At 44.0% G+C, this 26,070-nt stretch overlaps 1 protein-coding gene across 2 annotated transcripts in view; it reads left to right on the top strand.

The window, feature by feature from the left end:
• Nucleotides 1-26,070, top strand: part of ERP44 (endoplasmic reticulum protein 44) — a 1,253,443-nt gene that overhangs the window by 544,595 nt on the left and 682,778 nt on the right. For both annotated transcript variants that reach the window (XM_069219628.1, XM_069219627.1), the window contains exon 6: nt 3,538-3,653. In XM_069219628.1, coding sequence (XP_069075729.1) covers nt 3,538-3,653 — 116 coding nt within the window. The remainder of the gene's footprint in view (nt 1-3,537; nt 3,654-26,070) is intronic.

The raw sequence follows: 26,070 nt of genomic DNA, 5'->3' as shown, positions 1-26,070 counted from the left end.
TCGGGGCGTTATTTAAAATATTGAATAAATACGGAATACAGGTGTTTATGAAGAGTTAAAAAAGAGTTGGAGCCAGAACACATCCCTGTTTAACACCCGTCTGAATGGGAAACTCGTCAGATAATTCTCCATCCTTCCCCCACCTTACTCTAGCAAAACTCTCTGAGTATAATTCCATGATCAAATTTAAGAGGGAACCTGGTACTCCAATTTTTGCCAAAGTCTCCCATAACTTCGAATGAGGGACCAAAGGCGGATCTTCCATTTGATTGTAAGAAAGCGGAAGACCTGGTCCACCATGGCCATCCCTCACCTAAAGCCCGCATGCAAATGGCTTAAGGTCCCACTTTCTTCCATCCAGGCTCTGAGCCTACCCAAAACCTGGAAGGAATTTTTTTTCTGAAGATTATCTAAGAGGCTCATCGGTCTGTAGTTTTCCGGAGCCGATTTGTCCCCCTTTTTATAGCTAGGGACAATTATAGCACCCCTCCATGAATGAGGGAGCATGGTATTCTCCAAAATAGCATGGTATTCTCCAAAATAGCATTTGAGACTTGGTTAATATAAGGGCCCCATAGTGACAAGTCAGACTTGTACAGTCAGACGGAATCCCGTCCAGCCCAGGAGCCTTCCCTGGTTTTTAAAATATCAATATCTTATAAAGAGTTACTTCCCTTGTTGGACAAGGAGCTCGTTTTATTATTTGACCATTATTTGAGCCGCTGGTATGTGCAGGGGCATCCACAGCTTTACACTTTCCCATCTCTAATTAACACCAGGGAGTAAGCAGGAGCAAGTGGGTCAGGTCTTAAAGCCAATTCCTGGGGCGTGAACTTACTTAGCAACAGCCGAGTAGAAATACCCATCCCAGCCTCTGTTGGGCGATGATGGGCGAAGACGGGTGCCCCTTTCAAGCTGCTCTACAATTGTACCTTGCAGCTCCTAACAATCAAGTCTGCTTTTCTTATTGCCATCACCTCTGCTCGCAGAGTGACTGCGCTTCGAGCTTTTTCTTCCAAGCCTCCATTTTTGTCTGTCTATCCTGACAAAGTGGTGCTTTGTTCAAGGACCTCCTTACTTCCTAAATTTGTTACGCCATTTCACGTAGGCCAATCCATCACTTTGCCTACTTTTTAAACACCCTCACACACCTCTCTTGAAGAGGAGAAACTCCACCGTCTGGATCCAAAAAGATCATTGGAATACTACCTCAGTTGTACCAAAGATTTCTGGGTAGACTATCAAGTCTTTGTTGGATATGTGGGTGCGAAGAAAGGGAAGGCAGTGCAGAAGCGTACCATCTCACAATGGGTACTGTTCTGCATCAAAATGTGCTACACATTGGCTAAAAAGCTACTCCCTGAGGGCTTCTACCAAAGCAACTGCTGCTACCACAGCACTAGCACGCAGAGTTCCTGTCTTGGAATTCTGCCTGGAGGCAACATGGGCATTCCTGCACATGTTCACAAGACATTACTGCCTGGACAGTTTGGTCTTGCTGGACTTTTTAGTATGATCTTGGTTCGCAGCCCACCTCCAAGAATGGTATTGCTTCGGTATCTATTCTAAGGTAAGGAATCTGCAACTACTAATCTCTATCAGATGAACAATTTATCTGGTAGAGACATATTCTAATTGCAGATTCCTTACCGACCCACCCATCCTCCCCACATATGTACTGATTTCTAGGGACAGGGATTCCCCTTTCAGGCCCTTAGCTCTGGCACACCAATTTCAGTGTTCTTCTTGGAACTGACTTCAGTGCGCCTGGGTGGCACCTAAGTACGACCGCGGCCACGACGGCAACGACTGACGTGGAGTCGACCAACGCCACCTAACGGCGCCGGGTGCTGCTTGAAGAAAAATCTCCAGATCCAGTCTGACACCTGGGTAAAAATCTAAGGTAAGGAATCTGCAATTAGAATATGGCTCTTCCAGATAAGTCTTAACCGAAGGTAAGTAACTTGTTCGCCAGTTCCTTACTGGCAAAGGAGGTGATGTCTGCCCTCACCTCGGTTCCTTGCTGCGGTGCAGGATTGATGAGAAAGTGACACACGGACGATGCGTGGAAAAATCCAGACGCGCTGTGATGGAACTGCAGTGGAACAGGTGCTGCGTCGGTCCTACAGGAGCTGCGTTGATTCTTCTGCCGCAGGCCAGGCATTGCGTCGATTTTCAGCTGCAGCGCCTCGATGTGTGGATTATCTACCTCAGAACACCATTTTCCACTTCCAAGGGCCCCGGGACTGGATTTGGCCTCGCTTGGCAAGTCAGGACTCTCAGCAGTAGAGTCCAGGTATTGGCAGATGAAGTATAACAAATATGTCAATCATGGATAAACCAATCGCCAATACCATTTATATCGGGAGTACCTGCACGTTAGCACTTGTCAGCAGTGGTAAAGTGCCCAGAAATCTAAAGCCAGCAAAAACGTAACTCGGCACAGGATCAAACTGGAGGTCAGAAGTAAAAAAAATAGGGGAAACCACACAAAGAGCTGACAGACTATTATCAGTTCACATTAGTCCATTTCTAGTTTGAGACTTTGTCTCCACAGGTTGTTTGTTATATGTTATGTGAAATCATTTTGTACCCCAAATAAGTATTTTACGATTTTGCTCAGTCACTTCGAGGAAATATGATTTCCAAGTTAAAGATGGATTTACAACATATTTAAAGTGTGTGACATTGGTACTCTTCAGGGAGTTTCAAACCCTTGTCTACACACAAAGGGGGCACCATGGCGTACTTGGGGAACATATCCATAACTTACCTTTGTAAAGTACTATGTGAGTTTATTTACACACATATCCAATCAAACCCTGCTGCGTTAACATAAATATCAAAAGGGCAGCTTTTTGGTTAAACTGTTCATAGAACATTGCTTACTTTATCATGTTCTCGCTCATCTGCGCTTTAGTTAAGGTAATGGTTGCTGCCTTACCGTCTTAAATATAGCATGTGACTCTGCAAAAGATAAATGTTGTCAACAATAAACGTAACCTACCTCCAAACATCGTTCTACGAGTTCTGTTGCAGATTTACATGTCACGTTCCCGCTTCCCTCAGGCCACTAGAAGAATAGAATGGTCTCTAGCACAAGAAAGAGGACATAAAACACGATGGGGTTGGAGACTTTAAAATTGTAATATTCCGATCCCAACTACAGACGACAGAAGAAGCTGCAAACCGACAGTTTTAGGTGTATAATATTTTGCTACAGTATTGTCATCTTTAATACTTAAATATTTCCTTTCTCATCCATCCCATCCTCCACAGCTTGTAATCTTGTGTGCTCTTTTAGTGACTTCCAAAAAAGTTATTTAAGATGATTCTGGATCCATGCATTTTTAAACACATTTGCAGGTAGAGGTGCAGGTCTTAAATATGCAGGGAAATAGTTGAAATGTACATTTACAATAAGGAATTCCTAATGTTAATAAACTCTATAGGAACATATAATCCAAGTGTGTATATATATGGTAGATACCAATGCTAGAGAACCATTGTTACAATTCTGTATTTTTTAATTTTCAGCACAGTAAACGAAGTATTATTGGGTTTTTTGAGCATAAAGATTCAGACAACTACAGAACCTTTGAACGAGTAGCAAATATTTTGCATGATGATTGTGTCTTCCGTGCAGCATTTGGGTGAGTTTTTAAGCATGCCGTTATGGCCCATTTATTACTGTTTTATAAACATTTTTCTAATTACGTTGATTGACTTAGGTCTGCCAGTGCCCAATAAACTTGCATTTTTTAAAGTAATTGTGACACTCTGAACTATGCTATTTAACATCCTAATTTATGTTCATACTCTTCAAGAGTTTTTTGGTTATGCAGTAAATGATTGTTAGAAGTGGGGTCTTTGGTTGGCAGTCAGGTTACCCTCTGTCCAAGCAAGGACACTCTCTAGTCAGGGTAAATCACACACAATACAAATTATCCTGTGCCCACCCTCTGGTAGCTTGGCACTGAGCAGTCAGGCTTAACTTAGAAGGCAATGTGTAAAGTATTTGTGCAATAAATCATGCAATAACACAGTATAACACTACAAAAATACATCACACAAGTTTAGACAAATATGGAATATTTATCTGAGTAGATTAAGGTCAAAACAATCAAGATTTGATAAATACAAGTTGAAATATCACTTTGGTAATGTTAAATAGAGTCTTTAGTTCTTAAAAACAATGGTCTCTTGCGAGCGCAAAGTACCTGGTTTGCATCTAAATTATCCGCAAGGCACCGCAGACGAGGAGATGCGTGGAAAATGGGGAGGTGTGCGTCGGTTTCTCCAGGCACACACGGATGATGCATCAATGCTTTACCACGCAGCAAGGGCTTTGCGTTGATTTCCAGCGCGCAGACCTGGATCCTCTTCGGGTTGTGGGGATATTTGGACATCCCGGGTATGATGTGGAGAAATCCTGGGCGTGCAGGACGAAGTCACAGGAACTGCGTTGATCTGGTGGGTGATGCGGGGAAATTTCTGTTGCACTGCAGGCGCAGCGTCAATTCCTCTTCACAGGAAGTCAGGCTGCGTTGTTCCGGCTTGGCAATGCGTCGATCCAGTGGCCCGTGCGTCAAAGTTCCGGTCACAACGCTGCGTCGATCTCCACTGGGGGAGCTGGGCTGCGTCATTCCAGTTTAGCGTGCAGTGATTTTCTCACCACGGGGCAGACTGTGCCTCGATTCCGGCAGGCTGTGCATCGATTTTTGCCGCACAAGGAGTTCTTTGCAGAGATTAAGTCTTTTTGGCCCTGAGACTTCAGAAAACAGGAGGTAAGCTCAATCCAAGCCCTTGGAGGGCACTTCTCAGCAGAGCTAGAGAGCAGGAAGCCAGCAGGGCGACACAAGGCAGCAGTCCATTTCAGCAAAGCAGTGAGGTGAGTCCTTTAAGCAGCCAGGCAGGTTCTGGTTCAGAGTTCCTTTCCCAGTAGGTATCTTGTCAAGAAGTGTCTAACTTCAGAAGTGTCTAAGTTGGTAGGATCAGAGACCTGGTTTAAATACCCAAATGTGCCTTTGAAGTGGTAGAGACTTCAAAGAGTGTCTTAGAAGTGCACAAGGTCCCCTTTCAGTTCCATCCTGCCTACCAGGGTCCCAGTAGGGGATTTGGCAGTCCATTGTGTGAGGGCAGGCCACTGTCCTTTGACATGTAAGTGCCAGGGCCTCCACCCTCCGAGCCCAGGAAGACCCACTCAGTATGCAGATGTGTCCAGGTGTGACTGAGCAGCCTGTGTTTGGGGTTGTCTGAGTGAAATGCACAAGGGACCTGTCAACTAACCCCTGTCAGACGTAGATTGTAGGCAGACTGTAAGGCACAGAAGGACTTGAGTGTGGAGAAATGCTCACTTTCTAAAAGTTGCATTTCTAGAATAGCAATATTAAATCCAATTTCACCAATAAGCAGGATTTTCTATTACCATTCTGGCCATACTAAACATGACCTAGATACTCCTTTCAGATCAGAATCTACCACTCAACAGTATGTGAGGTTAGCCCTAATGCTATCCTATGGAAGGAGCAGGCCTCACTGCAGTGTAAAACAAAGGTAGGAGTTTCCACTACCAGGACACATAAACCACACATGTTCAGGTCCTGCCTTTTTCTTACATAGCACCCTGCCCTATGGGCTACTTAGGGCCTACCTTAGGGGTGACGTGTATGTGGAAAAAAGGGGGGTTTAAGGCTTGGCAAGTACTTTTAAATGCCAAGTCGAAGTGGCAGTGAAACTGCACACACAGGTCTTGCAGTGGCAGGCCTGAGACATGGTTAAGGGCTACTTATGTGAGTGGCACAGCAAGTGCTGCAGGCCCACTAGTAGTATTTAATTTACAGGCCCTGGGCACATGAAGTGCACTTTGCCAGGGGCTTACAAGTAAATTAAATATGCCATTTGGGTATGAGCGAATGTCACCTTGTTTTAGGGAGAGAGCATATGCACTTTAGGACTGATTAGCAGTGGTAACATGCGAAGAGTCCTAAGGCCAGCAAAAATGAGGTCAGAAAAAGAGGAGGAGGAAGGCAAAAGGTTTGTGAGTGACCCTGCAGAAATGCCATTTCCAACAATGATCAACAAAGAAAACGTATTGAGAATTGGATTTGTCAAAAGCAAGTGTACAGTGATGTCTGATCAAGTGAAAGTATGTGTCTTTCCAGTGCGTAATGTCAATTGGATCTCGTCAGTAACGGACAGTCCTGTGGGAGGTGTTCAGTTGTCGAGTAGGTATCGCGCTTCACTGCCTGCTTAGGTAGTCTGTCATAATCTCTGGAAAATTCAAGGCACATTGCATCTCAGGTGACATTGGTTCAACGGACTCCAGAGTCCCAAAGTGACAAGCAAGACTGTGTCGTTTCAGTGTGTCTCTGATTCAGCTGCCAATTTGGTGCATGATATGGATTCCTATGTCATGACTGCCCTGCTTTTAGCAGGCAGTTGCTTAGGAACAGTAAATTTACTGAGTGGATTTCGTGGCCTGTGACTCTGGTGCACCGCTAGGCAACACAATTGGCCCTTTCCAATCAGTGCCCTAACTGTGTTGGTAACCTGTTCCCAGAAGAAATGCAGTTGTGTGCACAGACAAACGATGTGGAGCCATCCACTTGACATCTAAGACTGGTGTCTGGGGAAGATTATCTGGTTTTACAGAGTTTTCTGGAAATCTGGCGCTACAGAAGATTTTCACTTGATGAGCCCCTACTCTTTCCACTTCCACTCCTCACCATGCAGTTTAATCCTATGTCTTCAGCCATTGGTCCCAAAGCTGGGCCAGCTTGCTGACGTGCAACAGGGATATCACTCGATAGAGGCGCTTGATTTCTTTAACATCAGTGTTCAGGTTCGCAGGGTCTGCACAATGCAGTGGGTATGATATTTCTGTGCACCACTGTTCCAGGTAAGCCAACTGCCTGCATCATATGGCCAGAAGTCAGGAAATGGCCAGCCAGAATAACGAATTCCGGCTTAACTCCAGCAAATGTGCGTAGTGTGGAGCAAAACGGATCCCCTTCTCCTACGAAACCAGAAAAAGCCTACCTAGATACTTCTGTGACACTCAAAATATTGGCAAGTAGAGGGAAATCTCAGAACAGAATGGAAGGTGAGTAGGAACTGGTGCAATTTTTTTTCCCCCTCATCATGTACTTCACGCAGCAGTACAGAGCCACTGCCACTTACCCAGCAACAGGATGAGAGAGCACGTGGGCAGCATAGCCAACATCACATTGGGTCTGACATGATTCATCCGGAGCTTTTTCCCCACTGGGTCACAAAGTGGAGCTGCAATAGTACAGATGAAGAGCAATAACATCTAAGGTCCCCTATTCTAGCAGAGCGGGAGTCAGACCTTGTTGACAGCCTCTCTTTCTACATCCATTTCAAACTTAAGGGGAGAGGAGGGGGTACAACTTCTAAAAGATCAAAGCTTTTGGGTGACTGGAATGTTTTGAAAGTAATATCGAAAGTGAAGGTCTACTAGCTTCACCAGGGACAGCCTGTCTAAGTAGACAGTGGTTTCCTCCGTGGCTCCATCATGTTGCATTTGAATCCACTCCCAAGAGGTGTTTATTCGTATGACAAATAATTATACCAAGATATTTGCAATATAGTAGATCCATCTTGGGGTGAGGCAGGTGTAGTGACGCTATCCAGTTTTACTAAGACTGTCATGCATTTCGAAAGGGGAAAAAGTAAAACCGTTAACTCAGAGCAGCCCAAATCACTCTAGGGAGCCAGCACCAATGGTATATCCAAGACAAGGGTTCTAATATTCAGAAGTATGCCATCTGCACTAGAGAGACAAGATGTTATTTGCATGCTAAATTTTGGTTCTAGTTAGGGCCCTGATGTCACACACAACAAGCCAGTGGTTCCATTGACAGGCAAACAGCATAGATTATATTGGGCAATCCTGTGTGGTGTCACCTTTAACACACCATTGGCTTGCGCTCCTGCTCACAAGGCAGACTCTGTCCACTGATTCAGAGTACAGGCATTGTACCTATCCATAACTTTCTGGGCTGACATGTATTTCCTCAAAGACGATGTACAGGTAATTCCGGTGCAGCTTATTAGAGCCCTTCTCTGTGCCACTGCAGGTGACCGTAGGCAGGGTGCTGCCTTTCAGTGCATCTGCCATTTGGTGGAACTGGTGGTTCATATTTTCAGACGTCCTCTAAAATGGGATAAAGCTACTATTGTCTTGAAAGAATCTTGTAGTGACGATTTAGTATCATCAGAGGCAATATGATGACCGATCCAACTCTGGTATAGCAGTATTACCATGCATCAACAATTGCAGGTAATCTTCAATCCTTGTTGTCCTCCTTATGTTGTCTGGTTAGCAATGGTCGATAGACCTAGTATTTAAGGCTTTCTGTCTGGTTTGCCTGTTTGACTTTTGTCGCAAGATGATTTACATTTAGTAGGAGATTCTTGATGTATCTAACCTCTAGGTCACGTATTCAGTCTTGGGGTAAGATAATGGACTTCAGGATCACCCCCATGTGCACTGACTAGAGGCACCACAAATTACCACTTTAAATGCCTCCATTGTGTCCTGGTGTCACCTGTGAAGCTTCAGTTTGGTCAAAGCACTTGGGTAGTTATCACCAATAGCACTCCAAAAAGTCACACAATGGCAGCCCAGTCCAATGTCATTAACAGTGGCTTGTGGTCCACTGGACCACATAACAGGAGCTCAGACCCAACAAAAATGTCTCCCATACAGTCTTTAAGACAGGCTGTGGACAGGGGAATCAAAGGTTTATACTCAGCCACATGGGTCCATGTTCCACCACATATCCCATAGGGCCAGGTAATGAAGCCCGGCCTGAAGTCCTGGTGTAGATATGTTACTGACCACAGGAATGGCTGGGGAAAAAGGATCTATCCAAAGAGAAGTCAGCTACTCTGAATTCCCCCTCCACAAGGTAGTCTGATATGAGAGCTTATTGTGGATCCTTGATATTTTTGGTAAAACCTCTACCAAAAGTACATTTGGTGCATACACATTAATTAGAAGTTGAAAGGGAAGTCCCATTGCAGATGGCCAGCGAACATCACTTGTGCTCTTCCTGTCCAGGCATCCTAGTGGGTTCAAAGGGAACCTCTAGCCTTATACAGATCAGTACTATATACAGAATAGCTGACCTTTGCATATCCTGTTCACTCTCACTCTCATCCCCAACAGATATTATTTTTGAAGGAAGAGGAAAGCTAAGTGGGCATTGACAGTGTTTAATATTTGCCAGTATACCATGGTGTTTAGTTGGCCTGCCATGCCTCTCACATCCCACATTAGGAAGTCCTAGTGGTAAAGCAGCTTCAAAAACGATATTGCTCTATATAATCTGGGACTAGTTTCCGCAACCCTGCCCACACTAAGTATGCGCTACACTTGGCATTATTACAGAGGAGGTAGTACTGTGAATACCCCTACGAGGCAAAGTCAGTCAGATGTAACCAGTCCAGCTTTCATAACTTTTCTTACTTAAGACAGCTCTTGCCTGCCCTTCATCAGCTTTAACCTGACATTAGTTGCAGCTCCGCCTATGCTCCCTTTAATTTGCTAAGTCAGTAGGTAAAAACAAATGGTGAACATATCCTGATTTCCTCAAACTGCCTAGTTTTCATAGAAAACCTGCATTGTACATCAAGCAAGTGAGCAGCTTTTTCTCCGGAGCATAGCAGATTCACTTCAGGATCAGCTGGTCAACCAAAGTGCATTAGGTCCTGGTGCAGTTTCATAGCATTTAATATCTGTTTTTCACGAGAGGGCCCCTCGCATTTATAGCCCCCTTTACTATGTTCACGGATTTTGTAGTACAGAGGACGTGTGGCAGAGTCCATACAGCAGCCCTCACTTTTTAATGTTTTGACTCATGCCAAATCCTGTCTCTTAAGAGACAGAGGTTGGCATCCCAAGCATTTTTAATTTACTAGTCCCCTGTAAATAGGTAAACAGTCCATGGCAGCATAAGAGAGAAGTCAAAAGGACGTAGAGCCTGGAAGAACGACAGCTGAGGTGCCTGCCAAGAACAGAAAAAACAGGGACATGGGAAATTCACCCTTGATATTCCCACAGTCTGGGAGGATGCTGAAGGTGAATCTCGGAACCTACAGGGAAAGACATTGCTGCCCTGAGGGACCTACCTGAGTTGGCCTGCTGGCAAACTGAAGTGGGGCCATCCCGGGCAGCGTTCCACAAAGTACAGAGGGAGTGCCCTACTCTTCAGGGCCCACAGTGGCAGGCTGAGGCCTAGGCCGCTTTCAACACTTCTGGTGATCACTGGATTTTTGGGGAGAGTGATCTCCTGAATAGTGAACATAATGTTCATGACTCTGGAGCAACCCTTGTGTTCATGGTCCCCCAGTGCTACAGTGTCTCTCTACTGCATCTGGCTCAAAGCATACCCCTGGCAGGACAGCTGGGGCAGGTCAAAACCTTTGCAAGCTTGGTTACCCACTTTTAATGGCCCCGGATGAGAATAACCTCTGATGCATTCTGCAGGTCGTGTCCCACCTGCGAAGCCGTGGGAATTTAGGGTCAAAGCAAAAGCTGCCGCCCCGTGCTTCCACTACCCATATCGGCAACATGCTTTGAGAGGGTGAGTATTGATCTTGTTGGGCCCCTGGGCCCCAATACTGCCCTAGGCAACAGGTTCATCCTGATCGTGGTGGACCATATCACCCTGTACTCGGAGGTCAGTCCGCTGTGGACAGTGACTGCGCACATAGTGGCTAGGGCACTGATACGGATGTTTACCAGAGTGGACATCCCAAAAGACATTTGTCAAACCAAGATACCAACTTCTTGTAAGCCTCCATGAAGTCCATCCGGTACAAGTATGGACGAATCTACAAGGTCTCCACCCCATTCCACCCCCGAGCCTGTGAGCATGTTGAAAGGTTTAAGGAGACCCTGAAGGGCATAATTATGGGCCTACCAGAACCCATGAGGGGTAAGTAGAACATCCTCTTGCTATGCCTTCTTTTAATATACAGGGAGGTGCCTCAGAAGTGAGTAGGATTCAGCCTCTTTGAGCTTGTGTTTCGGCCACCTGTGCTTGGACCTCTCAGCCTTGTCAAGGAAGGATGGGAGTACTCTTCCAAGAAACCTCCAAAGGATGTAGCGATCCACATGTTGGCCCTCAGGACTCAGATGAAGTGCTTCTGGAAGGAAATCAGAGTATCTGGAAAACAACTAGAAAGTGAGGAAGAATTGGTTTCACTAGAAGGCCACTCTGGTAGAGTCAAAACCCCAAAAAGCAACATTGGGCTAGCTCCTTGTTGGGACTGTGCTGCAGTGCCCAACGGTCCCCTGAAAGGGTGTCTCTGCTGGAGATCTTTTCCAATTATGTAGTATGAGTCCGGGATTGTGATTAGATCTCTGGGATTAAATGTAGATTTGTGTGAGCAACTGATGATTAAAATTAACTAGAAATCCCTAGAATTACTTTGTTTGAAAGGGATCCTGTTAAGGATTAAAAACAAAAAGAGGGAATGTCAGTGTAATGTACTCCTTATTCCCCTAGGAGGTCGACATGTTTCTTGCCCACAGCTGTCTAAATAGATCAATAGTAATTGTTCAGGACTGAACTGCTACCTACTGTATCAAGAGTGCCTGTTCTGTTAAAATATAGTGGCCCCTGTCGTTATCACACCATCACTCTTGGTGTATTGTGGTATATACTAATACTTAACAAATTGTTTATATTCCCATTCTGTCCGGCCTGTAATTCTAATGGAAGTTCATAGTTGTTAACATAATTTCACAGATCCAGTATGCTCAAATTCCATGTACACACCCGTGTTAAGCACTCATGGTAAAGTAATTGTACAGACAAGTATACATAAACAAACATAGAGGCATTTAGTGCACTGATTTTAAAGTGGAGCCACACAAAACCAGAAGGCATAGTTCACCCGCTCTCCACTCAAGTAGGGCCCCTTAGGACATGTGATATGTGGCCTTATGTTGTTTTTACCTTGGCACAGAATGAGATAGACCTCTAATGCAAGTTCAAGGCAGGTATGTCAGAGAGAAATATTAGAATCACTGGGTGACCGGTATACTTAACTAGCATTAGTAGAGGCCTGCCCTTATACCTACCCTGTCATCATGGTCCCGGAGGTGAACATTTATTCGTAGCAGCCCGTTTTCAATCTCCTAAACACGTAGAAGTCTTCCAGTCAGGTGATCACGTAAGGTACCGTCAAAGAAACTGGTTTTGGAATGTAGTATAAAACGGCTACACAATCTGGAATTGGCAATAAAATGTTTTTGCTTTTTATTCTCTCAGCGGAATGAACTAAACTTAACTTTTACGTTCCCTGTATTAAATATATAAATATATATACATATATATATATATATATTGTTTTTTTGTTTTACCTTGGCGGTAACCAGTAGGTATTTATAGTTAGGACTATGTTTCCATAGGAAAAGTGTTTTTTTGACTTGCCTACATCTCTGACACCGTTTGACGAATCTGCACAAACTTTTCCCAAAAAAGTGTTGCGCTTGGGAAGTTTCAGGGTGATCTGTCAAGCGGGGGCCGAGAAAAAGGGGGCTAAAAAAAACATTGCATTTCCCATGTTAATTTCCATAGGATTCTTTAGACACGACTGCAGGCCGAACCACTGGACAGAATTACACCAAATTTGGCAGAAAGCTAGCTGTCAGTACGCAGATCATGCTTTTGCTTGCTTTTAATTATGTATGTATTATGTGTATGGAATGCACAGCTATGATTGGCTGCCAACACTTCAAACCAAGACGTGTTGACAGCCATCTTGGGACTCTGCTTAAGCCGAGTCCCAGAAAAAACTAATAATAAAATAAAAGGGGACAAGGTAGGAATTTGGCAATATTTGCGAATTTGAAATATTCACAGTATTTTTTTTTTTTTAAACAAGCGTGGCCTCCCGTGCTTTAAAAAACAAATTATTTTAGGAACCCGGTGCAGGCCAGGTCCTGGGAACATTGCAAATTTGTGTGGCCAACCCGACACTCCGTGCTTGCTGAAGCATTGGCCCTACGGGGAAAGACTTAAGGCTTCTCCAAAGGCTATTCTCCAAAGAATCCATTCTTCAGACACATCTAAGCATGACATTGAGGCTGTACTTTGATAAACATTGATGGCTTGGACCAACCTGTAGTCCCCTAAACTGCATGAAAATACAGCCTAGAGAACCAAGGTGGAGTGCAATGGAGATGGAAGCCTTTGCAGTGGTCTGGGCACTGAAAGTTGAAACCATACTTGTTTGGGACTCACTTTCTGATTTAGACAGACCACAGACCCCTTAGATGGCTAATGTATATGAGGGGTGTTAAGCCCAAGTTGCTTCCAGACATGGGAAAAGCGAGGCCTAGGTGTGAGGAGAGTGGGTCTTTGTGATGGGATGACTGGGGAGGAGCTGTTCCCTGTCCTGATTACACTTCAAGAGGCCCTGGGTACAGTACACACACCAAGGAACCAGACACCATACCTGCACTGCCTTTCGTTTTTTTAGACAGTTTGGAGCCAAACCTAGGGGAAGGAGAATAACTGTCCTGAACCCCAGAACCAGTTTTGAGGGGAGATCAGAGTATTCCCCCACGCAAAGATGGTCACCAGGCATATAAATAGGACCTCAGAAACACTCAGAAGAATACTCCTGGACCCGTGTAAAATTCAGGAGGACTGCCCTGCTGCCAGAAGGTCTGCCTGCTGTTGGAAGGACTGCCTTGCTGTCTGAAAAAGGAAGATTGGATCTGCTTGCCCTTATCCCAGGCTACCCTGAATGACTTGAAGGGTCAGTTTGCTGACCATCTGTGTGAGGTAGAGGAACACAACAAGCTCCCAGAGGCGCCTCTGCAACTGCCAAGCTGACCTGAACCACCTGGGCCTGTCTTATAACCGCTGCTGGCCTCTGCTGGGGTGAGTCTTAATGCACCCTCCTCACCCAACCCCCCCCCCCGGCCCTGGATTTGTGGCTGGCATCAGTGACAACTCCTGAAGAATAGGTGAAAATCCTGAAGTTTTGGGCTCCTTGTGTCTGCGAAGTGACCTCTTTGTGTCAATAATCGACTGCCTGCAACAACTGCCAATACGAAGCTCCAGCAGGAACTTCGGTTCATGGAACTGTGACTGCGGATGACAACCGGCACGGCAAGACCTACGCTTCAAGATGACAGCAGCCATCTACAACTATCAGCTAACATGATTCTCCAGCGATGATCAGCATTTTGCTTCACAGCAACAAGGTAACTCATCAGGGGGACTAATCTAGTTCTTGTATCCGACCTCAGCTCCATCACAGATGGATTGAACTTGTGACTTCCCCTGGTCTAGCACGACCAGGTAACCATGAGTCCCTACAAAGAAACAATTAATCCCAATAATAGAAATAAATATAATTCCGAGACAATGTTACTGTGAACAAGTAGCCTCCTTCTGGCATGGTTACCCCCATTTTTGGCCTGTTTGTGAGTGTTTGTCAGTTTGTCAGTGTGTTTTGCCTGTCTCACTGGGATCCTGCTAGCCAGGACCCCAGTGCTCATAGTTTGTGGCCTATGTGTGTGCTGTCAGTATGCTTAACTGTGTCACTGAAGTTCTGCTAACCAGAACTCCAGTGCTTATGCTCTTTCTACGTACCAAATTTGTCACTATAGTCTGGTGACTCCATATTCCAATTCTAATTGGCACACTGGGCCCCCTTATAAGTCCCCAGTAAATGGTACCTAGGTACTTAGGGCATTCGGGTTCCAGGAGATCCTTATGGGCTGCAGCATTTCTTTTACCACCCATAAGGAGCTCAGACAAACCTTTCTTCAGTACTGCCACTGCAGCCTGAGTGAAAGAGTGCACACACTATTTCATAGCCATTTTCACTGCACACAAGTAACTTAAAAGTCACCTATATGTCTAACCTTCATTTAATGAAGGCTATGTGCACAGTTACTAAGTGTCAGGGCACCCTTTCACTAGCAAATGTGTCCCCACGCTGTCCAGGGCCAATTCCCTGGACTTTGTGAGTGCGGGGACGCTATTACACGTGTGTACTAAATATAGGTCAATACCTATATGTAGCTTCACAATGGTAACTCTGAATATGGCCATGTAAGGGTGTCTAGGATCATGGAATTGTCCCCCCCCACCCCCCACCTTCCATCTGGTAATGAGGGGCCAATTCCATGCATCCGTGGGACTCCACCATGGATCCCCAGTACTGCCAAACCAGCTCTCTGAGGCTTGCACTGCAGCTACAGCTGCTGCCACCTCACAGACAGGGTTCCGCTCTCCTGGGGTTTGAGCAGCTCAGTCCCAGGAAGGCAGAACAAAGCATTTCCTTTGGGAGGAGTGTGTTACACCCTCTCCCTTTGGAAATAGGTGTTTCAGGCTTGGAAGGGGTAGCCCCCCAGAGCCTCTGGAAATCATTTGAAGTGCACACAGATGGTGCCCTCCTTGCATAAGCCAGTCTACAGTGGTTCAGGGACCCCAGAAACTGGACAAAGGAAAGGGGAGTGACCACTCCGCTGTCCATCACCACCCAGGGGTGGTGCCCAGAGCTCCTCCAGAGTGACCCTGGGTTTTCCCATCTTGGATTCCAAGTTGGTGGGGCACTCTGGGAGCATCTAAGTAGCCAGTGCCAGCAGGTGACGTCAGAGATCCCTCCTGATAGGTGCTTGCCTGGTTAGGTGACCAATCCCCCTCTCAGGGCTATTTAGGGTCTCTCCTCTGTGCGTTTCTTCAGATTCGGATTGTCCAGTTTTGCAGCAGAGCTGGGACTGGGGGTCCCTGAACCAGTTTAGACTGCAATACGCAAGGAGGGCACCATCTGTGCCCTTCAAAGCAGTTCCAGAGGCTGGGGGAGGCTACCCCTCCCATGCCTGTAACCCCGATTTCCAAAGGGAGAGGGTGTTACAACCCTCACCTAAATGAAATGCATTGTTTTGCCTTCCTGGGATTGAGCTGCTCAAGCCCCAGGAGGGCAGAAGCCTGTCTGGGAGGTGGAAGTAGCTAGGGCTGCAGTGAAAACCTCAGAAGACTGGTATCGCAGTACTAGGGGTCCATTTTGGAGCCCCCAGAGTACATGGGATTGTGTAGCCAATACTGGAATCAGTACTGGGGTACAATTCCCAGTTGTTAGACACATTACTTGGCCATATTTGGAGTTAACATTGTGAAGCTGTGCATAGGTAATGACCTATGTACAGTGCACACTTGAAATGGCATCCTCGCACACACGAAGTCTGGAAAAATGGGCCTGGACGATGTGGGGGCACCTCTGCTAGTGCAGGGGTGCCTTCACACACAGGTACTTGGCACCCAGCCTTCAGGGTTGGAAGACCTCACATAGAGGTGACTTATAAGTGACCTGGTACAGTGAAAATGGCTGTGAAATAGTGCTTGCACTATTTCACACAGGCTGCAATAGCAGTCCTGAAGAAGCCTTTGTATGGTCTCTTTATGGGTGGGAAAGAAATGCTGCATCCCACAAGGATTCCCTGGAACCCCAATGCCCTGGGTACCTATGTACCATATACTAGGGACTTATAAGGGGGCGCACTGTACCAATTTGGAGTGAAAAATTGAGTCACTAGACTGTATTGACAAATTTAGAAAGAGAGAGAGCATGAGCACTGGAGTTCTGATTAGCAGGACTCCCGTGACAATTTAGAAAACAGTGAAATACTTTGACAAGCAGGCCATAAATCATAAGCACTGGGGTCCTGACTAGCAGGGTCCCAGTGACAGTCAAAAACACTTTGACATCAGGCAGAAATTGGTGGTAACATGCCAAAAAGAGGTTACTTCCTACAATGGACCTTCTGATTTTTCCACATGACTCACAGTAACATGAGCCCTTCTCCCTACATTGACCTTATAACACAAAACACAATATTGACATAAATTGTTAGCAGTACTTAAAAAATCAGGTCTCATCCAATATTTTTTATTGTGGCTGACATTCCATTGAGTCCCTTATTTGTACGTTCATGCATGTCATGCCTTTTGTAGTAGTACTGAATTTGGCTACTCAAATCTTGCATCAGTTGACCTCCACCAATCCTCTTTATTTTGAGTATATTCCACTTTTTCCCAGTATTTCTTTTATGCCGACTCCTCATTTTGCAAGTCTCTGCGTTCAATCAAAGTTTGATCTGACATGGCCAAAAACTTTAACTATATCTGCAGAGGTGAATGAAACAATGACATCCCCACTCCTGTATATGGAATATTTCAGAAAATAAATTTCCTTTGGAAATTTTAAAGCTTTCAGCAAATGAAAAATGTGTGGGACCATTCTTTATGGACGTGCCAACGGATGTGATAAAACCCCACTGGGACCACAATTGGTCACATTTATGGACCATGCTAAAAAACACACTGGCTATCTGTGTAGATTGTAACATGCAGTTCATTGGCTACCCAGGATACTGTTGTATTGATAATCAGTTCTACTGCTTGTGCTGAAGTTACATTACACAAGTCTGTTGCCTCCACAACATGTCGATGCGCAAACTGCAAATACTGCTCAAATTTCCCGATATTATCTTCTCAAACAATAACTATCCACAAACAAAAGTAAAACAGCCACCTCGAGTGGTACATCTTGAATGTCTGGTCTTGGCTTGGTGCATAATTCAGTTAAGTCAATACAATTACATTCGTAATCATCAATTTAATCATCAACTTCATTTTCTTCCTTCTTTGTGGCAAATGTGAGAGTGTGGCAAGGTTCAAGGTCTGGCAACATTTTATTAAAATGATCTCTGCTGCTAATATCTGTTCATACTTAGTCAAGTGGCTACCTGTGAGATACTTAGGCTCTCTTTCACTACCTGTGAGATACTTAGGCCCTCATTATGACTTTGGCGGACTTTTCCTAAGACAGCAGAAGCACGGGCGCCCGAAGACCACCAGTGCTGGCGGTCTTCCAACCGCCATATTACGAGTACTGAAGGATGTCTGCCACAATTTGGGTGGAAATCCTCCAGTGGTTGGAGGCGCAGAGGCAATTCCATTGCCGCCATCGCCACGCCAAAAGGACTCCACCCGCTGTATTACTAGCATTATTAGGGCGTGGCGGTGTCCTGATGGCAGGGCATTGCCGGCAGTGAAAGCGCCTGTTCCCGTTCCCTGGCGGATGACTTCGTCGAACAAGGTAAGTTGATCATCCGACAGGGGAGGGCGTGGGAGGGCATTGTGTGTGAGTGGGTGTTGTCTGCGTGTGTGAATGTAAGTGTGTATGCTTGTTTGAATGTGTGTTTGATTGTTGAAGTGAGTGTTTGTTGGAATGTTTGTGTGAATGGATGCGTGTGAGCGAATGCACATATGCGTATGAGTGAATGATTATGTATGCGTGTGAGTGAATGAGTGTATGTAAGTGTTGGTGAATGAGTGTATGCTGGGTGCGTGTATGTGAGGTGTGTGTGTGTGAGGTGTGTGTGTGTGCTGTCATGCAGGGGGGATGGGGGAAGGAGGGTGCTGTTATGGAGTGGGTGCTGTTATGAAAGGGGGCTTGGGGGGTATTGTAATTGCAGGGGGAGTTGGGCGCAGTCACCTGCCGGAGACAGGATAGAAATTTCCTGTCACCTGTAGCCTTTCTGCCAGGGTTTTCATGGCGGTGCTACCGCCGCGGAAACAGTGAGAGAAAGAAGACTCGTGATACCGCCGGCTGTCTTCAGTGGACCGTCGGGTCGGAGATGCTGATCTCTGGCCCGACTGTCTAACTGCCCCGGCATACCAGCGAGGTAGTGCCACACTCATAATGCGGTATTCTTCGGCGGTGACACCGCCACCACAGCTCTGGCGGTCTTCGGATCACCAGCGTCGTAATGGGGGCCTTAGTGTGTATGAGATTTAGCAAGGTCTCATCTGAGTGCGGAACCAGCACAAGTGTATACCCCATTAAAGTTGACTCTGTTCTTTTGACAAAGCAGCTGCTGAAATGTTCTCCAGGTAACCAGGCAAAGCAGCGGGTACTGGATCTAGTGTTGCAGAAACGTATATAGTGGCTGTCTTCCCAGATCCATGCTGCTGAGTAGGAACAAAGTGTGCACCCACCTTTTCATGACAAAATAAATAAAAGTCCTTCTCATAATTAGTTATTCCTAGAGTGGGCAAGCTACACAACCTCTCTGAGCTCCAAGAAGACTTTCCTACATTCATCGTCTCAGGGCACCAGATCACCAACATCATTGTGCATCAGCCTCTTATAGGAGCTTCTCAATCAAGGAAAAGTTTGGAATCCTCTGACAACAGTAGTGAACCATTCCTAGAAACATCCTTACTTCTCTGTGTAGTTGGTGGGTTCGTTTTCAGAATTGCAGAAATGCGTTATTTGGATACCTTCCTTATTCACTTTTTAATTTGGTGTCCCAAATTAATGACTTGATTTTTTGCAGTACTTTATAGTTGTAGGGGCCACTTTATGGCCATTTACAGGCAAATGATTTAATAAAACAATTGTATCCAGCGTACAGCCTTCTTTTGTTTTGGCCTCATTGATCAACTCATCAATGTACTGCACCAGTGCTGAATCAGAAGGCAAATTTAAACTTTCCAAGTATCTCTTGAATATTTGTGCAAAGGTTTAGGGACTCTCTGTATAACCCCGACAGATTCTACCCCAGACTAGGACTTTACCTTTTAATCTGAACATGAAATGACTGTCCTCATGAAGGAATGGAAAATGCTTGATTACTGTGAATGAGTCTGCATTAGCTGGAATTTGAAGCCAAGTTGATGCTGGATTCAGTACCCTGGGACAACATGGAATCACTTTTTTTATACAATTCATGTAGTGTTTTCAATTTGCCACTTTGTTTCTTGAAGCCCATGATAGGTGAATTACCTTGGCTACCTAGGACTTATTTTAAAATGCTCTGCTTGATGATTTTATCAATGGCAGGTGCAATCCCCTCCTCAGCGGCATGAGTAAGACTATATTGAGGAGAGTGGGGATTCACTGCATTCGGTTTTTCAGTGATCTGCACTGGTTCTTTACTTCTGATCAACCCAATTTCTTTTCCTGTAAATTCTCAAACCTCTCTTTCTACAGTGTGCCTTAAATCTGGAGGTAAGTACTCTGTTGTGAGAACTGTGCACAATTTAACCTTTGTCTCTAGTAATTTTATCTCAAAGTCTCTATTGTAATCAGTGTTTGCCTCATTTGTTGTGGAGTAAATCTTGCAATTTAACTAGCGGAAAAGATCACAACCCAACAAATTCCCTGGACTAGTCTCACTAATTATGAATACAGGATTATTAATACTGGACACAATTTTAACTGGAACATTTTCTGAAAACGTATTAGGCACTTGTTTATTTGAAAATACCTATGACTTGGACTTCTTTTTCAGAGAGAAAGTTTCAAACTTTCACTGGTCTTGCAGTGGGGCTGGTAGCACCTGTATTGATTAAAAATGATACTGGATGGCCATTCACTTCTCATTTCACAAACGGCTATACCTCTATGACTGCACCAAGCATGCAGTCCTCTTCCCCACTCAGAAATCGTCTTTGTGGTGATTTTGACACACAACCTGGTCCTGTAGGAGCTCCTAATGTAGCTGCAAAGTGTGGAAAATTATCATTAATTGCTGAGTGTTTTTGCTATAATTTAAATTTTGGGTGGAATCCTGTTGTGTTATTCTGCATGGGTTGGTGTACGATTGGGGCTTAAGACATTCCCATTGAACTGCCTTGAATTTTACATATTCTGCACAGGTCAATAGGGCTGGTACACCTGACTCCATTATCTCATTCTGTGGCAATTGGTTCATATTCTGTTACATTTGAGGAAACATTTGTGGCTCATTTTGAACTCTATTTTGATCAAATCTGTAAGTTTGCTTCCTGCGAGCTTCCTTACCACAAATACGGCATGGGCCATTTCTCACTTCTGCAATATTTGTTTGTGTTAAAATTGTCAGTAAATCCTCTACCATGTGCACCCCTATTCCACCTTGCACGAACTGCACACCCTCTGATGATGATGTTTGAAAAACTCATTGACCACCTTGTGAAAGAACTTTGTCTGAGCCACAATTAACTCTTCTTTGGTCATTTTCTTTTTGATTTCACAAAAATTACTACAATGCTTTGCATAGGCAAAGATCTTATCTAAGGATTTTGCTTTCTAGCATATTACACTGTATTTGCACAATAATCTCCGGAAGCTATACCAACACAGATACTCCTCTTTTTCTGGTTCATCAGCTACATTGAGATGACTGTAAATGTGCATCAGTAATTCATAAAATGCATACACTGACTTGTCTGAATTTTGTTTTTCTCTCTTGATTTTCAAGAAATTGAGTTATTTCTGAGGAACTGTTCCTTTCTAATACCTGTTTATATTTCTTCATGCCAATTAGAAAAGGCTTATTACTCAGACCAGCTCTGTTTTTCTTCCTCAGGCTACTGAATTTATGGCCTTAAACTTCTTGGTCCCCAAATCTCTAGGTACTACAGTTGAAAGATCCTCGCAAAGCACCTTTGAAATAGTCACGCTCCTTCATAATTCTGTATACCATATTTTACTTTTAGAAATCATTTGTAAAAGTCCAAGTTACTCATTGTAACCACAAGAAACACACCCATATTTTCTAATATGTTCTAACACCATTCCTTTTTCCTTAAATGCAGTCTTGCTTCAAGCAGATTATTCATGGCCTTGCCAACTTGACCCTATAATATTTTCTGATGTTTTTTCTGATTGGCCTCCTAATCTAATTCCCTCATTCTGCACGTGTTGTGGCTATGGTTTCATCTCAAATACGACACCTCAAATTCGCTATCTTTTTTTTTTACATTAAGCATACCATTCACAGCATATTCTAACTTTATATCATTCACAATAGTTTTATGTCATTCTGTAATCCACAAACGTGTGCATACCTTGGTTCCACCAACATTTCGTTGGTGGCTGTACCAATTAGAGTCCCCACCTCTTCTCCATTAGCAGGAATCTTTTACTTATCCAGGAGTGCACCCATTGTAGTCTCATCCGAGCTTCACAATATGCATAGTACTAACACAGCCAATCACAATAAGACTTTGAAAGAAAATACTATGTCAATAAATCAATACACATAAACCTTTGCCTGCCTACCGGGACTCTGGAAGTCAATCATAGTCACCAGGAAAAGGAATAGTACTTTCTGGGACTCTGTTTCACCAAGATAGCTTTTTGACTAGTGGCACCCTACCCCTAGCCAGCTTATTTATCCTCATGCACATAATAAATACCAATAATGAGGATTAGTTCTTATTCACACCTAGACTATTAAGGATTTCATAAACTTCAACTTCTAACCTGGTAACTCAACTTTATTCAGCAGACAACTTTACTTTAAACCCAAGTTCTCAATTCTCCCTAAATCTTTAACATTTAATAATCACATAAAATTACCATGTCTCTTCATAAAAAATGCATTACCTTATACAGTTTTGCTGCTTGTAAACCATCTTCCATGCATGTGCTTAACACAATACCATTGACATAATGTGAAAACCCGATCAAAATCACCATATCAAGTTACACCATTGCAAGACAGCATACACCTCACAAAACCTTTCTTATACTCATCCCTCTGCCACATCTAGAGGCAATTTAATAGTAATCCAAATGGTTTCAGAATTCTCAGTTACACCCACAAATGTGCACTAATTAGGCCAATTAAGTATTGTTCATTATTTTAATTATATATATTGGCACAGTGCCTGCATTTTCCACCAAAAATGTGTTGGAACTCCTATTAAAACAATTAACAAAAGTTAAGACGTAGGGTCTGTAATGTCTTGAATCTTCATACACTGACACTCCTTGCTTTTGTTATCACTCTATTTAAGACAAATATGGTTGAAACAAAAGATCAGGAATATCTAGGTCTTCTTAAGTCAAAGTTCAATGCCAGTAAATGTAAAGCTTGATAAGTATTCCAGTCAAAAACATAAGGATGTTTTCAAAATTAAGGTCATTACCTAGGGCAACAAGTTGTTAAATCATGGGGAGTCAGCGATCATATTAAATCACAATAAAATAATGCAAGGTTATTAATATACGATCAATCTAAAAAGCAAGTAACAGCTAGAATCAAAGTACAGTTCAGTAATAGGACCAACATATTCTTCCTCAATAGAAAGCCCAAGAAAGTCTGACTATAAAGAAAGTAAACAGACTGTCACAGAGTTTGCTCAGATTAAAAGTCTTTAAGTATAACTGAACTGACAGACTAACATAGGGTCTGCACAGTTAGGAAAGCAAGAAAAGGCTGGCACCTATCTCAAAAAAATACATTTTGCAGGGATTTAGGCAAGGAAACCACACTCAGTATGGTATGGCATGACATAATAGGGCTGGATTGACAAGATACATTCATGTAAAATAATCATTATTCAAAATACTTGCAATATAACAAATATCTAGTAAACACCTACTTTGCTGCATAATAATAAGGGGCTGTGCATATTCAGTTCATTTAATGAATAGGCAGTAGAAAAGACTCGCAAAGGATTTTGAATGTTACAAAGACAGGGAAAACCTGAGAGAGGCTTACTCGGAGGAACAGAAATGAATACCATTATTTATTGATTAAATCAATAACACCACGAACAAGGCTTCTATTTTGCTGAAGCATAGGCATGTGGAGTATGCATATTCACATAAATTAAAAGTGTATTTTATTTCTGCAAATGTGAATGAATGTCAATGCAGCCGGTTGCGGTGTAGTCATGCCAACTTAAACTCATCTAACATTACAATTATTTGTTGAGTATCAAACACTTGTCCACTTCCAAAATCCCTTGAAGTTGGGAGACATTATCCAAAATAGTTTGGGATTGTTTTGACTACTAGCTTTTGGGGCAACCCCTCTGTGTGACCCAGAGATTTATGCTTGGAAGGGACTTTTCACATCCAACACAGATGCTCCTGTTATGCCTGACAGAGTTCATAGCTGCATACAGCAGAGGAGGTAGATGATCTCCTCTCCTCTTAACACACAGTGGCTGGCCTTAGACTTACAAAAAAAAAAATATATATATATATATATATATATATATATTCCATGAGCTTAGTGGGCTTTCTGCTCCCCCACCCACCCAGGGGAAGCAGATTGGGGCAAACCTCCAAACTTCACTCCAAGGTTGAGGGTGGCGGAAACACTGTTATACCCTCTTTTGGTTGGGGCATGGCCATTTCCATGGTGGGCAGCCCCCACACCTCCCCTATGTTTATGACTATTCCCTAGTGTCTAGGGGAGGCAGATTGGAGGCTCTGGATAAATCTCAAGGAGGGGCTAGCCCTCACTTCTCTGAGCTCACATCAGAGGACGTCTGCACTGACTAGTTGTGCAGAAACATTAGAATGAGCTTTGCTCTCCACTGATGCCAAATCTCAAATATTTCTGGAAATCTTGGAGCCTTCTCTCCCAATTTCAGAACCTCAGCTTCCTTGTAACAAAACACTATTCGAGCTTATACTGGCTGCCTGGAACAAGTCCTTCTCAGGCCTTGCATTTGGCTGACAAAACGCTCAACGATACAGGTCTGCACCTGGTGAGCCAAAATTCTTATCTTCATATCCCTTTCTGGAGAGGTTTGTGGTTCCCACTTTGTTTGTTTGTGACGGTAAACCCAAATGCCTCACAAGATCCTTCCTGACAAGAGTATAAGTGACTGGTCTCCATGGAATGAAAAGTTTTTGCTTCTGTCAGCCTCACTGAGAGAACTTTTCTTGTGGGGATGGCAAAGGTATTCATGGTTTACTGGGTCTCAATTGTGACAGCTGGGGTAGTCTACCACTGATGTCCTTGGGTCCATGTACCATGGTCACCTAAACTGAAAGCCTGTCACGTCTCTTCAGCATTTGATTCACAAGATAGTGTGGCTGAACAGCCAAAGTCTTCATCAGGGAGCTGAAGTGTGTTGGAACACAGTGTATCATACATAATAACACCCAATAAACCATTGTCCAGTCAGTGCTTTTATTTTTAAAAAGGAAAAGTACTTTAACCTTTTAAGTGCGGGTGCCGGCTATTGGCCAAAGCGAGGGAGGGCTCTAAAGGATATTCTGGTACTTGGCACCAGAGGGTTTCCTTCTTACATTTTTTAGCTTGGGCTGCTAGGGAAGAGCTTCCCCAACAACCAGAGCCTTATTTTCTTTCTTTATTTAGAAAGATGGAAATGACGCTGAGCGTGCATGGCAGCATAGACATCCTAACATCAGGCCCCACAGTTACCCATAAAGTCCCAAAAGTCTATCTGTATGAGTGGTCCTAGCATCCACAACAGGAAAAGCCCCTAAACATAATGTTGGAGTCATCAATGTTTCCTGTAAAAAAAAACTGACCTGATTTGGCAATTGAGGGGGTGGTAGCTGCATTAACAGCATCCAGGCTAGGCTCGCAACTACTAAACCTAATAAACCGAGACATATCTGAAAATTAGTCACTCTGAGTCGTGGGTTGTGTGTTTCGCGTGGATCCCTTTACAGTTTCTTACACAATGCCCTGCCAACCTCAAGCTTTGCCTATAATCACACATTTTCTTTGTATTTCTCTTATGCAAACTTCCGGGAAACCGCAGGGATCCCAAAAATTCCTACCATCTCGTGCTCCACCACTTATCCCGGTGAAAACGCTACCTAACTTTTGTGACTAAGCCTAGTGCCTGCAACAGGAACTGATCATGCCTAGGTTAATAGGAGTCCACTGTGAGAAGAAAACCATGTGGGATCCACGGAAGACACACCACCTTGGAATCTCCTGTGTGTTTAGCTTTTTAAAATATGTGGTGGTAGGTTGCCATGAGTGGTGGCCAGGCACAGCCGCCCCTAATACTGCAGCTACCCCTATCACTGATCTCTCCACCTAGCGCGTTAGTCTATTGTGTTGCTCTTCTTGGCTCCTACTTTTATTACTTGGAGATGTGTGGAAACTCTGGGTGGTACAAAATGTGTGGATTCCTACAGATTCCAGAACTGTGCCACACATATGTAGCTTTTAGCCAATGTTTGATGTTTGCAAGGGCGTTTGAGTAAGAAAACCTGGGGAGAGCCACCCAAGTC

Source organism: Pleurodeles waltl, chromosome 2_2 (assembly GCF_031143425.1).
Source record: "Pleurodeles waltl isolate 20211129_DDA chromosome 2_2, aPleWal1.hap1.20221129, whole genome shotgun sequence".
NCBI lineage: Eukaryota > Metazoa > Chordata > Amphibia > Caudata > Salamandridae > Pleurodeles > Pleurodeles waltl.
Note: the sequence above shows the minus strand (reverse complement) of the source record. Positions and strands in the feature narration are given on the sequence as shown.